This window comes from Dendropsophus ebraccatus, chromosome 1, assembly GCF_027789765.1.
Source record: "Dendropsophus ebraccatus isolate aDenEbr1 chromosome 1, aDenEbr1.pat, whole genome shotgun sequence".
NCBI lineage: Eukaryota > Metazoa > Chordata > Amphibia > Anura > Hylidae > Dendropsophus > Dendropsophus ebraccatus.
In genome coordinates, this window is record NC_091454.1 from 4,410,706 (window position 1) to 4,426,306 (window position 15,601).

The 15,601-nt window shown below is 51.0% G+C and overlaps 1 protein-coding gene across 1 annotated transcript in view; it reads left to right on the forward strand.

The window, feature by feature from the left end:
• The window catches only part of LOC138771232 (uncharacterized), a 33,206-nt gene that overhangs the window by 5,901 nt on the left and 11,704 nt on the right, over positions 1 to 15,601 (forward strand). The window contains exons 2-7 of the mRNA XM_069950802.1: positions 806 to 846; positions 944 to 1,054; positions 3,537 to 3,605; positions 5,431 to 5,490; positions 6,218 to 6,271; positions 12,859 to 12,963. Of these exons, the coding sequence (XP_069806903.1) occupies positions 820 to 846; positions 944 to 1,054; positions 3,537 to 3,605; positions 5,431 to 5,490; positions 6,218 to 6,271; positions 12,859 to 12,963 (426 nt within the window). The 5' untranslated portion in view covers positions 806 to 819. The remainder of the gene's footprint in view (positions 1 to 805; positions 847 to 943; positions 1,055 to 3,536; positions 3,606 to 5,430; positions 5,491 to 6,217; positions 6,272 to 12,858; positions 12,964 to 15,601) is intronic.

The following is a 15,601-nucleotide window of genomic DNA, read 5'->3' on the forward strand; positions in this document are numbered from 1 at the left end:
CTAAGTCCTCGCGCATGCGCCAGCATGATGACGTATCGGACACGTGACTAAGATGTTCGCGTGACGACACTGATTTTGACTGATCATGCGCAGAGGAGACACACACACGCCACCAGCGGCCATGTTGACGACGGGCTGCACCATACTCACACCGTCAGGTAAACTATGGGACCGTTAGATTACAGCTATTAGTAATTATTTATTTAAATATATTGATTTGTGATAGTATATATGAATACACCGGACTTGGATCTTCACTCCTGACGAAGTCACCGGAGAGTGACGATACGCGTGGAGACTTTCCAGGGGTGATTACTCCATGACCGTTTGAATTTTTCGAGTTGCTACTGTGGCCCTAGCCTGTTCGCGGGCAACAGGGTAATTGTTGTTTTCTGTTGAACTTGTATTCGTTATTTTGAGAGATCATCTGTAATTACTCATTGTAATATTCTCTTATATTGATTTTTCTTGATTTCATTACTTATGCATGGATGTGTTTTTTTCTTTGTTTTCTGGTACTCGTTGTGATTTGTGGCAGCTCCGGTCATGGTTGCACTATTATGTGCATTTAGCCCCCTGTAGGGTATAGACCCACTCTTTATTTATGTATGTGGGTCTACCTTGATCATTATTGTGTTCCTTAATGGAACTTTTTAGATGTTTTTAATCATGTGTCTGGTGTTTGATTAATTGTTCAATAAAACTCATATTTTGATACTTTACATTTGTGGTGTGCACTTATATGATGTGTCCAGCCCTTTGTTCTTTTTTTGGTTTGCACCATGTTATACTGTAACTATTACAGGACCACCGGTCATCATGGCGGAGAGCAGCGACAATGCACAGGTGAGACTTTCTACAGAACCTCATGTTACCTCTCATTCCTATTAGAATTGTCAGTGTAATCCAGACCAATAACTCTCCTATATACTATATACTGCAGGAGGGCGGCACAAGTCTTATCTGTGATAAAGAGAACCAGACGAATCCACCGGAGCATAAACAACCGACCCAACCAGAGCAACCATCACCCGAGATACGGAGACCTCTACAGGTAACGGTGCTGCCCGGGGGCCAGTGCTCCCGACTGGGGCTGCGGAGTTCAGTGCTCCCGTCCGGGACTTCGGGGTTCAGTGCTCACAGCAGGGGCTGCGGGGTTCAGTGCTCCCAGTCGGGGCTGTGGGGTCCAGTGCTCCCGGTCGGGGCTGCGGGGTTCAGTGCTCCCAGTCGGGGCTGTGGGGTCCAGTGCTCCCGGTCGGGGCTGTGGGGTCCAGTGCTCCCGTTCGGGGCTGTGGGGTCCAGTGCTCCCAGTCGGGGCTGTGGGTCCAGTGCTCCCGGCTGGAGCTGTGGGGTCCAGTGCTCCCGGTCGTGGCTGTGGGGTCCAGTGCTCCCGGCTGGGGCTGTGGGGTCCAGTGCTCCCGGTCGGGGCAGTGGGGTCCAGTGCTCCCGGTCGGGGCTGTGGGGTCCAGTGCTCCTGGCCGGGGCTGTGGGGTCCAGTGCTCCCGGTCGGGCTGTGGGGTCCAGTGCTCCCGTTCGGGGCTGTGGGGCCAGTGCTCCCGTTCGGTGCTGTGGGGCCCAGTGCTCCCAGCTGGGGCTGTGGGGTCCAGTGCTCCCGGCTGGGGCTGTGGGGTCCAGTGCTCCCAGTCGGGGCTGTGGGGTCCAGTGCTCCCGGCGGGGCTGTGGGGTCCAGTGCTCCCGGTCGGGGCTGTGGGGTCCAGTGTTCCCGGTCGGGGCTGTGGGGTCCAGTGCTCCCGGCCGGGGCTGTGGGGTCCAGTGCTCCCGGCGGGGCTGTGGGGTCCAGTTTTCCCGGCTGGGGCTGTGGGGTCCAGTACTCCCGGTTGGGGCTGTGGGGTCCAGTGCTCCCAGGGGGGCTGTGGGGTCCAGTTTTCCCGGCTGGGGCTGTGGGGTCCAGTGCTCCCGGCTGGGGCTGTGGGGTCCAGTGCTCCCGGTCGGGGCTGTGGGGTCCAGTGCTCCCGGCTGGGGCTGTGGGGTCCAGTGCTCCCGGCTGGGGCTGTGGGGTCCAGTGCTCCCGGCTGGGGCTGTGGGGTCCAGTGCTCCCGGCTGGGGCTGTGGGGTCCAGTGCTCCCGGTCGGGGCTGTGGGGTCCAGTGCTCCCGGCTGGGGCTGTGGGGTCCAGTGCTCCCGGTCGGGGCTGTGGGGTCCAGTGCTCCCGGTCGGGGCTGCGGGGTTCAGTGCTCCCAGTCGGGGCTGTGGGGTCCAGTGCTCCCGGTCGGGGCTGTGGGGTCCAGTGCTCCCGTTCGGGGCTGTGGGGCCCAGTGCTCCCAGTCGGGGCTGTGGGTCCAGTGCTCCCGGCTGGAGCTGTGGGGTCCAGTGCTCCCGGTCGTGGCTGTGGGGTCCAGTGCTCCCGGCTGGGGCTGTGGGGTCCAGTGCTCCCGGTCGGGGCAGTGGGGTCCAGTGCTCCCGGTCGGGGCTGTGGGGTCCAGTGCTCCCGGCCGGGGCTGTGGGGTCCAGTGCTCCCGGTCGGGCTGTGGGGTCCAGTGCTCCCGTTCGGGGCTGTGGGGCCAGTGCTCCCGTTCGGGGCTGTGGGGCCCAGTGCTCCCAGCTGGGGCTGTGGGGTCCAGTGCTCCCGGCTGGGGCTGTGGGGTCCAGTGCTCCCGGTCGGGGCTGTGGGGTCCAGTGCTCCCAGCGGGGCTGTGGGGTCCAGTGCTCCCGGTCGGGGCTGTGGGGTCCAGTGTTCCCGGTCGGGGCTGTGGGGTCCAGTGCTCCCGGCCGGGGCTGTGGGGTCCAGTGCTCCCGGCGGGGCTGTGGGGTCCAGTTTTCCCGGCTGGGGCTGTGGGGTCCAGTATTCCCGGCTGGGGCTGTGGGGTCCAGTGCTCCCAGGGGGGCTGTGAGGTCCAGTTTTCCCGGCTGGGGCTGTGGGGTCCAGTGCTCCCGGCTGGGGCTGTGGGGTCCAGTGCTCCCGGTCGGGGCTGTGGGGTCCAGTGCTCCCGGCTGGGGCTGTGGGGTCCAGTGCTCCCGGCTGGGGCTGTGGGGTCCAGTGCTCCCGGCTGGGGCTGTGGGGTCCAGTGCTCCCGGCTGGGGCTGTGGGGTCCAGTGCTCCCGGTCGGGGCTGTGGGGTCCAGTGCTCCCGGCTGGGGCTGTGGGGTCCAGTGCTCCCGGTCGGGGCTGTGGGGTCCAGTGCTCCCGGTCGGGGCTGTGGGGTCCAGTACTCCCGGCTGGGGCTGTGGGGTCCAGTGCTCCCGTTCGGGGCTGTGGGGTCCAGTGCTCCTGTTCGGGGCTGTGGGGTCCAGTGCTCCCGGCTGGGGCTGTGGGGTCCAGTGCTCCCGGCTGGGGCTGCGGGGTTCAGTGCTCCTGTGCGTGGCCGCAGGTTTCAGTGCTCCCGGTCGGGGCTGCGGGGTCCTGTGCTCCCGGATGGGGCTGTGGGGTTCAGTGACATGGAAGATAATGTATCACACATAACATACTGAGCTTTAATGTCCTCAGAGATTGCAGTAGTTGTCACCATCGCAGGTTGTGACCATCGCAGATTGTCGCGTCTTTAGGACTTTTACTCGTCACATTTCTTGTCTCTCATAGGAATTATGTAACGTACCAACAACCTCAGACGTGGCAGAGAATGAGGGCGCCCGTCATCCCGCACCACAGGTACAATCATCCACAGAGAGTGACATAGTATGGGGCAGAACACGGCGTACTGGCTGCACCTCACTGTAAGATGGAGATCGACCATCACATATTCAAGGGGAGCCAAGTCAGGGGTCATTGTAGCCAAAGTCCGAGACCTCGTACAGTGATGTCTGAATTAGGTGCCAATAGCATTGTGTCCATGAAGAAACAAATGTGAGCGAGTGCTGGCCAGATCTCTGTACATCGTAGGGCCCCTGAGGGGGTAAAAACGGGATAGTATTCTATAGGCTCAGCAGAGCGCGCCTGTCAGTAAGTCTGGCGAATCTGAGGCTGCCGCATGGCAGACACCGAAATCTACACCAGCTCCAGAGCATTATAGTGACACCATGATACAGAGGACAGCCTCCTCTGCATAGGTCACACAGCATGCTTACAAACCTGCCCCAAACAAAGAATAGGGTCTAGAAATGTCATTGTGCCTATGCCGTTGAGGCTTGCTGTAAAGCATGTCACTAAATGCTTTTAAAAACTATTTAGGCAAGATGGCTGCTCCAAAATTACAAGCAGAAAATAGAAACAGATAGAAGAAAAATGTTATTGTCAGCATATCTATAACGTCCAAAAGAGCTGAGACACTCAGTTTTTCCAGTATTCCTACTATATCTAATATGCAGCGCTAGACACTACAAAGGGAGAAGAGTCTAAAAACATCCAAGCCCATGCCATGAACCAGTCTAAAAGGTGCAGGGCAATATCCTACTATACAAGAGGAAGGAGCCTGGATAGGACAAAGCTACCAGAGGGTCTACGTATTCTATGGAGCAGTGCAGGTAACCAGGAAGCCTCGGACACTAAGCTTCACCCAGATAACCAAGGCTGGGGCTTGTATCACCCTATTAGGATGGATACCTCGACTCTGTAGGGCAGAAGGCGGTCATACTATAGTTTATACATGGGTATAATAAGTAGCACTCTCAAGCTCAAGTATTCTCCTAAAGTTTCGGCAGAGCACAGAACTACTTTGGGTTGGGACTTCCTTGACAAACTCATCTCCTGTACTCTAAGCTCTTCCAGCACCTCTACAACTACCTCTACTTTTACTTATTCAAGTATCTCCGTGGCACAAACTAGTTTAAGCACTAAAGTCTGTACAAAGATTATCCATTTCTGCAAAGGTGTTTTATACTATTCAGAGACTGGACAGTGAAGCTGTTTTACTTTCATCACTGGGACTTAGTCATCTCTCCCTCCGCACCAGCACCTATACACACTAGCCGCACACCTTAGGTTATTTTCCCCCTTTTTGTGGGTGGCGCTACCGATAGTCCGGGTGGGTCAATTGCCACTCAGGACTACCGTGACTAGATCCCAAAGGGCCCATGACAACCCAGCAGGTCACCGACCATTGGGGAGCAGTACAAACCGGCCATACACAAAGCAAGTACCAACATCACACCTGTGTGCTGGACTAGCACTGGCAATAACATCAACAGCCAACTAGTACTGCAAAACAACGACCACCACAAATCAGCCCCGTTGTGTGATCGCAGCCTAAATGTAAATGAACCTACGAGAGCAGGTCTACTGATCGGCTGAGGTGTGCGACTCTTAGTAAGTCTTGTAGGGTGAATGGGACGGGGCCCTGGCATATAAGTATAAACCTGCCCCATAGAGTATAAAAGATAGGACTTATATAAAGCCTATACATAGCCTATATAAAGCAGTAGGGCAGAGGGAACGTCCTGTCGGAATATTATACTGATATGGTAATGTCCATAGGGAGCAATGCTGTATGAGTTATGGCATCACAGGGTCCTAATACTCTCATCTCTATCCCCCGCAGGAGCCTCCTGGTACAAAGAGGAATTGGTTGGCTGATTTGGCGGCAAAAATTGAAGAAGAGGTAAAATATTCTTATGAATTTACAGAAGTTATAGAGTGGAGACTTATAGGCCACTCATTGTGTTCTGATGGTTTGGGGGAAAAGTATATACAAGTGGTACCTCAGTTCTGGAACATAATCGGTTCTAGAAGGCTGTTCTAGAAGCGAGCTGTAAGTTCCCATAGGGCCATAGGGAACAATGTTAATAATTGTTTTTTTGCACCCCATGTATCAGCGGCAGAGATCCCGGCACATAGAGCGTAATAACTAGCAGTAAGTAGCCGTGCATCACTACTTACTGTAAAGAGCGGGAATTGCCGTCATTATGATGGGAATCCTCGCTCCGTGTTCCCCGCAACAGAGAGAGAGGCAAGAGCGGGCAGACATTTAAACTTGCTGCGCTGCTCCTACTTCTCTCAGCTGCAGGGACTCCCCTTATTATAATGGGGATCCCTGCTTCTTTACAGGGTGTCCCCACAGCTGAGAGAATCAGGAGCAGCGCAGCAAGTTTAAACAGCCACCCGCTCCTGCCTCTCTGGGGAACACCCTTCATATTGAGGGGAATCCCCTGCGCTGCCGTCACTGCTCAGCTATCATCTTCCGCTGCTCCCCGCCACCAGTGACCTCTGAGAGAGGACTGTGCTGTGGGACATGTTATGACCTTTACTTGTACCCTATTAATATGATGCATCATGCCTGACCAGTACAGGTACCAGACCATTCATATCATGAACTTTGTTACCAACAGAATAAGGCAAAAGTGACTCCATCAAAAAGAGCAAAATCCTCTTCAGCAGGAAAGGTAAGATGTTCTGTGTTATAACATGATGGCGTCTTTGTACCGCCACTGTTCCCCGCTCTCCTGTGGTCATCATGCTGTGCCGGCAGCTTCTTCCATCTCGTGGTCAGCTCCCCTCCTCCATGCTATGGCGGCAGCTTCTTCCATCTCGTGGTCAGCTCCCCTTCTCCATGCTATGGCGGCAGCTTCGTCAATCTCGTGGTCAGCTCCCCTTCTCCATGCTATGGCGGCAGCTTCTTCCATCTTGTGGTCAGCTCCCCTTCTCCATGCTATGGCGGCAGCCTCTTCCATCTCGTGGTCAGCTCCCCTTCTCCATGCTATGGCGGCAGCTTCTTCAATCTCGTGGTCAGCTCCCCTCCTCCATGCTATGGCGACAGCCTCTTCCATCTCGTGGTCAGCTTCCCTTCTCCATGCTATGGCGGCAGCTTTTTCCATCTTGTGGTCAGCTCCCCTTCTCCATGCTATGGCGGCAGCTTCTTCAATCTCGTGGTCAGCTCCCCTTCTCCATGCTATGGCGGCAGCTTCTTCAATCTCGTGGTCAGCTCCCCTCCTCCATGCTATGGTGGCAGCTTCTTCCATCTTGTCAGCTCCCCTCCTCCATGCTATGGCGGCAGCTGCTTCCATCTCGTGGTCAGCTCCCCTCCTCCATGCTATGGCGGCAGCTGCTTCCATCTCGTGGTCAGCTTCCCTCCTTTATGCTGTGCCGGCAGCTTTTTCCATCTCGTGGTCAGGTCCCCTTCTCCATGCTATGGCGGCAGCTTCTTCCATCTTGTGGTCAGCTCCCCTCCTCCATGCTATGGCGGCAGCTTTTTCCATCTCGTGGTCAGGTCCCCTTCTCCATGCTATGGCGGCAGCTTCTTCCATCTTGTGGTCAGCTCCCCTCCTCCATGCTATGGCGGCAGCTTCTTCCATCTCTTGGTCAGCTCCCCTTCTCCATGCTATGGCGGCAGCTTCTTCCATCTCGTGGTCAGCTCCCCTTCTCCATGCTATGGCGGCAGCTTCTTCCATCTCGTGGTCAGCTCCCCTTCTCCATGCTATGGCGGCAGCTTCTTCCATCTTGTAGTCAGCTCCCCTTCTCCATGCTATGGCGGCAGCTTCTTCCATCTCGTGGTCAGCTCCCCTCCTCCATGCTATGCCTCCAGCTGCTTCCAGCTCATGGTCAGCTCCCCTTCTCCATGCTATGGCGGCAGCTTCTTCCATCTCGTGGTCAGCTCCCCTTCTCCATGCTATGGCGGCAGCTTTTTCCATCTCGTGGTCAGCTCCCCTCCTCCATGCTATGGCGGCAGCTTCTTCCATCTCATGGTCAGCTCCCCTCCTCCATGCTATGGCGGCAGCTTCTTCCATCTCGTGGTCAGCTCCCCTTCTCCATGCTATGGCGGCAGCTTCTTCCATCTCATGGTCAGCTCCCCTCCTCCATGCTTTGGTGGCAGCTTCTTCCATCTCGTGGTCATCTCCCCTCCTCCATGCTATGCCTCCAGCTGCTTCCAGCTCATGGTCAGCTCCCCTTCTCCATGCTATGGCGGCAGCTTCTTCCATCTCATGGTCAGCTACCCTCCTCCATGCTTTGGTGGCAGCTTCTTCCATCTCGTGGTCAGCTCCCCTCCTCCATGCTATGGCGGCAGCTTCTTCCATCTCGTGGTCAGCTACCCTCCTCCATGCTTTGGTGGCAGCTTCTTCCATCTCATGGTCAGCTACCCTCCTGCCATTGCAAGACCTAGAGGGCTCTGTATTTAAGGCCGTTTACACAATTCCTAGGAACGCTCAATCACCCGATAATCGGTCCATGTAAAAGCAAAAACAAAGTCCAGCACCTTGGATGGAGTGAAAACTTTACAACTTTCTTTAATTTACATGGGATAATACAGAGGAGCAGACAGAAGCCCTGGGTGACGCGTTTCGGTGACGCTTGCCTCTCAGAAGTTGTGCTGTCTGTTCTTCTGTATAACTCCATGTGAAACAAAGAACGTTGCAAAGTTTTTACTCCAAAGTGCTGGACTTCCTACTGTCTTAGCAGCCAATCCATCAGTTGTAAAAAGAGAAGAAAAAAGAGGGCCCGGCGCCTTGTGTAATACTATCAAACAAGGGACGATTATTGAAGAATAATAGGCTGCTCACCTTTTTGCCCCTTGGGCTTTATGCGTATAACCCCTCACTGTTCGTGGGGGTACCAGAACGACGGTGGTCCGTGGAGTGGCAGGAGGTTTCCAGTGGCTAGGATGCAGGAGGGCTGCTGAAGCTGATTGTACCACAAACGGGATGCTCCCAGCTACGGGGCCCGTGGAAGACAAATAGTGAAAAAAATAAAATAAAAAACAGGGTACTTACTCAGCGCTGCACAAGGAAAAGACATCCAAGAGTTGCCAGATAGAATAAAGATGCAATTTATTCATAAAAAGCACAGAAATTGACGCGTTTCGGGAACAAGCAGGTCCCCTTTTTAAAATAAGGTGCATGCAATGCAATGATTTTGCAGCTGGAGTAGTCGTGTACCTGGAGCTAGAGTAGTCGTGTACCTGTGTGGAGTACGCTCGACCGGTCACTTGCTAGGTGGTAAGGTGTGACGCCACTTCTGTGGTGGTTGGTCGGAGTATAGCTCAGCCTGATGGTAAATTGTTGTGGCGCCAGTGCCAGTAGAGCACACAGGTATGGTGGCACACCTGCTTTTAGTTTAGATAGGCTGGCTATACCCTTTCCCCTGTGGTTGGTGACTTGCCAGGCTGTGAGGGGGTTCTTATCACGGTGGTGCGGAGTGGAGTTGTGACCCACCCGGACTATCGATACCGCCACCCACAGAAAGGGGAGATGACCCAAGGATGTGGTCTCTGCTGTGTAAGTGCCGGAACAATAATCACTGAGTCCCGTTACCATAAATAGATCTTCTTTACTGTAGAAATGCGTTATACAATAGCTGATAGCAGACGGTAGATGTGACAAGACAGGAGCTGTACTGAGGACCTTTAGAGTAATAGAGCTAAGAGCAGTAGAGAGGAGTTTGTACTGAGAGTTCAGCGTAGAGGAGAGGAGTGTGTGCTGAGAGTCCCAACCCAGGGTAGAAGTGTGCTCTGCCGAAACTTTAGAAGAAGAAGAAGTCATAGAATACTGAAGACTTGAAAATAGAAGTTTACTTGTGCCCATGTTTCGACCTTTGTCGCTATACCATCTTTTACCCACCAGTGTCAGGTGACCCATTCTATGAGGGTGACACAAGCACCAGACCTTGTTACCTGAGTTGAGCAGAGTGGCCAAGTTACCTGGTTACACCTGCGCTGCGAGATAGAGTATGTAGGCTTCTAGCAACTTTGCTCTATCCTGATCAGTTCCTCTTGTTATGTGGATACTGTCCTGCACTTTTAGACTTGTTCTCAGCGTGGGTTGGGGTGATCTCTGACTTGTCTTACCCCTGGAGTAGCCTAACACTGCATAGTGAGTAGAAGTGCTGCTTTCAAGAAACTGGTGTCTGCGTCTCCCATGTGCGAATACACTGCTGACTAGTTAGGTGTGTGCTTCCTCTCCTCATGTGTCAACTTCCTACAGGAGGTGTAATGTCCCCTGTGAGTGGTGGAGAAGAGAGCATGGAAAGAAAGGAGCTTAGAGGAAGGGAAGAGAAGAAGAGAACAATGTCGGCTGATCGTTGCTGTTGTTTGTCTTTCAACATGTTGAAAGACAAACGACCAGGATAGCAGCGATCTGCTGCCTTTGCAGGGGTGTGCCATAGCTATCGGGGAATCACCAAGTAGGTCATCGTACTGTGGTGGTGCTATGTTGGTTTTGTCATACAGCTCTGCCGGTGATGTTAGTGTCAGTGCTAGTCCAGCACACAGGTGGGATGTTGGTACCTGCTTTGTGTTGTGGCTAGTTGTGTTCCCCAAATGGTCAGGGACCTGCCGGGCTGTGATGGGTCCCTTGGACTCTTGTCACGGTAGTCCTGAGTGGCAAATGACCCAACCGAACTGTCGGTACCACCACCCACAGAAAAGGGAAAATAACCCAAGCTGTGCGGCTAGTGTTAATAGGTGCTGGTGCGTACAAAGAATGACGGAGTGCCAGTGATAGAAAGATATAACAGCTTTACTGTGCAGTCTCTTAGTAGTATAATACACTTGCAATACACAGACTTTAGTGCCTAACTTGGTTGTGCTTGAGGAGGTGCTGCAGGAGTAGAGTAGAAGAGAGGTAGTTGCAGTGGTGCCTGAAGAGTTGAGAGTAGAGTAGAGGAGAAGTGTTTGTTGAGGGAGTCCTAACCCAGTGCAGTACTCTGCCAGAACATAGAGAATACTTTAGAGTGAGAAGTTACCCATGTATAGACTGTGTGTCAGGAACCGGACAGCAGGACAAGACAAGACAGTGAGCCCTAAGCTCAGCCCCGCCCACTGTCCCTACCTACTTGCCACAATCCGCCCTAAGATGGCGGTGAGCAACTGGGCGGCAGTTCCTGCACTAGCTAGGTGGGACACAAAGACCAGACAGACAGACAAAACACAATGAAGAATAGTCGACAGTCCGGGTCACAACAATTGGGCAGCACAGTACGAAATCACAATCCAATAAGCTGAGTCAAAAAACAAGCAATATGGTCAGGGGCAGGCGGAGCAGGCAGAGACAAGCTCAATAACCAGCAATAGGTGCACAGACTGAGGTTAGTTATATAGGAGGCCAGGGCTCTGGTCCAGACAGCTGAGAACAAAACAGATCCACTGGCAGGATGACCTGTCAGTCACAGCAGAACCAAAACACAGATTAACCATAACATGGCCAAACAGAATTCAGCAGGTGAATTCAGGTGTGTCTCCCAACAAAAGTGAGCATATAAACGAGTGTTCACACACTGCAAACAAAAACACAAACAGAATACAAGAATTTCAGCGCCTTTTCGGACGCACAGCACGAGCAGAGGGGCGCATAACGCTCCGCAAAGATACCATCCTGACACTGTGTCTGACCACCTACTGCCCTACAGTCTCAAGTGACCCATCCTAATAGGGTGATAAAAGCCCCAGCTGGTTATCTGGGCGCAGCTAAGCTCCCAGGGGTGTCCCAGTTACCTACACTGCGAGGTAGGATACTGATAAGGCCAGGGGATGTGATCTTGACCTGCTTGTACCTGTATGACTACATATATATATATATATATATATATATATAGGCCTTTGAATTAGAAGCACCAGCGCATAAAAGTAGAGAGTCCCTGATAGGCTTAACATATAGTTGGGACATTTCTTACCTTGGAAAACTTCTGATATGACACTAGAAAGAATGTTTTGTTTCAAGAACTATTTCACTCAGAGACATGTTTATCAGCGTTCAAGGACATTCTCAGAGGAAAGCTGACTGACAGTGGGAATAATGTGAAAGTATCTTTGCAGAGAATGTATTCTTCTAAACTTTTTGACATTTTTTGATTAATAATAATGAATAACTAAATCACTAGTACCGCTTCATCTATGTCTTATTAGCATTTGTTAACACCTGATATTTTATCTGACTGTAAAATTTGATTACCATAATAAAACGTGGCCATTATACCCAGGCTTATAATCCTGATACATTGTCTTATCTGTGTCTGTGATTTATAAGTGACGAGTTGGTAATACTGCAGGTTGCTAGCTCTAGCCATCAATTGGGAACCATCCATCCTGGAAGGATCTGGCTCCATAGCGTCAGATCAACATCAAAGTGTAACCTTAACAGATACGTAGACCTTCCTTTGGTAGCTTTGTCTCATCCAGGCTTGTTCCTCTGGTTCTTAGGATACTGCCCTGCACCTTTTAGACTGGTTCAAGGCGTGGGCTAGGATGTTCCTTGACTCTTCTCCCTTAAAGTGCTTAGCACTGCATAATAGATATAGTAGAAGTGGTAGTAAAAAAAAAAATTGTTGTCTCTAGCTGCATCTAAACATACTCGTGTCGTAGACTAGAATCTCTGAACTCTGTCCCGGACAAGTGTCCTGGCATAAGCCAAGCCCTGGCTTGGCTACAGCTGGGACGTTTGCTCTGTGTGTCTTCTCCCAGGAGAATACAACTAGAGCTGAACTTACTTCCGCCTTCAAATAACAACTTTCTACAGGGACTAAGTAATCTACTCTGTAAGTGGTGGGGATGTGTGCGTGCAAAAGAAAGAAGAAAGATAATAGGTCAGAAGTAGAAAGCACCTCCCATTGGTCAATAAGAGCACATGGTACATAGAAAACATTAACCCATTAGGACCTATAGCTGTGCAACTCATAGAAATACATATCCATATAAAAGATACTGACATCTAGTGGTGAAACTGCAGAAGTACCTTCATCACCACTTAACCTACAGTGAGAAGCTTTTTGCAAAGGAAAGACACAAAACACCCGTGGTGGGACACCACAGTATGTGGACAGGCTGGTTGAATCACCACTGCAGATGACAGAAGGTCATGTATAGAGATGAGAGGTTGGCCAAGCTAAGCAGGATTAATTTTCCTCTACAACAATCCATGATACAAGTCCAGGTAAACGTCAGGAGTCTTATTATTTGTCAGCGACTAACGTCACACGGTCTCCTGGATCTGGATCTGTACATTGTAAATCTCTCTCCATATTGTGATAATGATTATTATTGCAGGGTCGTCCATCAACCTCGAGGAAAAGTCACGTTAAAGATGTCTCCAGTCCAGATATAGAGGAGGAGACTCCAGAAAATCAAGAATCAACAGAATCCACAAAAAAGGTAAAGTAATGCAACAAATAGCAACCGATGCACATGAGGAGGTATCAGCCCTGTACCCCATTATTTAAGGCTCTGTGCACACGGAGCAAAAGTGGCGGAATATGTTCATTCTTCAGCGCGGAGAGAGGAGGTGCGCAAGCCTCCCATGGACTGTCATTATGGCAGGGAGGCTGGCGGCATTCCGCCGCGGGGAATTCCGACACTTTTGCTGCATTTGCATAGAGCTTAGGGTCAAAAAGTCTATATTTATTATGTGAAGCCCGGGATTTTCTACCTTTACACCAGGAGTGACAGAGGGCAGAACTTAGCCTAAAATATGAAACCAAAAAATTACAGTTTGACTCTCTCTGAAATGGAAGGGTTTATTTGTTCTTCTGGCCATAGCCAAAGCGCCTGCCAGATTTACCACAACCTGTGTCAGAGAACTAGTATAACTTATAGCTGAAACTCCAGCTGTGGTCACCCGGGGGTGCAAGACGTCAAATGCAAGAGGTGATGTGTAGTTACTGCTGGGGCACTTGTCATGGGGATCAGAGTGGTAGTAGGCTTCCCCAGGGACCTGCACTCGCCAGTTGGTAACCTTACCGTTGGTCCTTGCCTTCCTTTGGAATAACCGTAATGTGCGCAGTAGTGCCTGTGGGTAACTCCCCAGAGTCAGAAACCGCATTAAACACATTAAAGAAATGGGGACTGAGGAGTTTTAAAAAAGTTTTATAGTAAAAGAGAGAAAAACCATCAGGGCCTGGTGCTTTCCCGGTTTGGGCATTCTTAATGGCTAAGGAGAGTTCCTCCGAAGTTACCAGCCACTCGGGACCCTCCAGTGCATCCCCCTCCAGTCTGGGCATCCCCGAGCTCGACAAATACCTCTGTATCCGTTCCCAAAACCCTGCACTCAAGGTGTTCGGATTAGAGGTGTCAATAGAGTAGAAGCCTGCATAATAGTCTCGGAAATCTGAGCTCACTCTACTTCTCAGCACACAACCAAGTCAGCTCAGCTCTTCTGCTCCTAAGGCCCTAGACGCAGATTGTGTCTAACCAAACCAGATGTCTATGATCAACTACTCTACAAAGTATTCTCACAAGTAAAGAAGGTTTTATTAATGGTAACGGGACCCAGTGATTATTGTTCCGGCACCTACACAGTCACTACTCCATCCTTGGGTCATCTCCCCTTTCTGTGGGCGGCGGTACCGATAGTTCAGGTGGGTCACAACTCCACTCCGGACCACCGTGATAAGTATGTGATCATCCACCATGTCTATAGAGATCATCCAGCCATGTCTATAGAGATCATCCAGCCATGTCTATAGAGATCATCCAGCCATGTCTATAGAGATCATCCAGCCACGTCTATAGAGATCATCCAGCCACGTCTATAGAGATCATCCAGCCACGTCTATAGAGATCATCCACCCACGTCTATAGAGATCATCCAGCCACGTCTATAGAGATCATCCAGCCACGTCTATAGAGATCATCCAGTCACGTCTATAGAGATCATCCAGCCACGTCTATAGAGATCATCCAGCCACGTCTATAGAGATCATCCAGTCACGTCTATAGAGATCATCCAGCCACGTCTATAGAGATCATCCAGCCACGTCTATAGAGATCATCCAGTCACGTCTATAGAGATCATCCAGCCACGTCTATAGAGATCATCCATCCACGTCTATAGAGATCATCCAGCCATGTCTATAGAGATCATCCAGTCACGTCTATAGAGATCATCCAGCCACGTCTATAGGGATCATCCAGTCACGTCTATAGAGATCATCCAGTCACGTCTATAGAGATCATCCAGCCACGTCTATAGAGATCATCCAGCCATGTCTATAGAGATCATCCAGTCACGTCTATAGAGATCATCCAGTCACGTCTATAGAGATCATCCAGTCACGTCTATAGGGATCATCCAGCCATGTCTATAGAGATCATCCAGTCACGTCTATAGAGATCATCCAGTCACGTCTATAGAGATCATCCAGTCACGTCTATAGAGATCATCCAGTCACGTCTATAGAGATCATCCAGCCACGTCTATAGGGATCATCCAGCCATGTCTATAGAGATCATCCAGTCACGTCTATAGAGATCATCCAGCCACGTCTATAGGGATCATCCAGTCACGTCTATAGAGATCATCCAGTCACGTCTATAGAGATCATCCAGTCACGTCTATAGAGATCATCCAGCCACGTCTATAGAGATCATCCAGCCACGTCTATAGAGATCATCCAGCCACGTCTATAGAGATCATCCAGTCACGTCTATAGAGATCATACAGCCGTGTCTATAGTTTATTTTTATAGGTTTGTCTTCATGAAGTAGTTATGACATAAATTGTGATTGGTAGAGACTGAATGATGTACTACACAGATATCAGAGTGATCAGTTATCAGGGATTTATTAATTCTATCATACACCGTACATACACCGTACATACACCGTACATACACCGTACATACACAGTACATACACCGTACATACACCGTACATACACCGTACATACACCGTACATACACCGTACATACATCGTACATACACAGTACATACACAGTACATACACCGTACATACACCGTACATACACCGTACATACACAGTACATACACAGTACATACACCGTACATACACAGT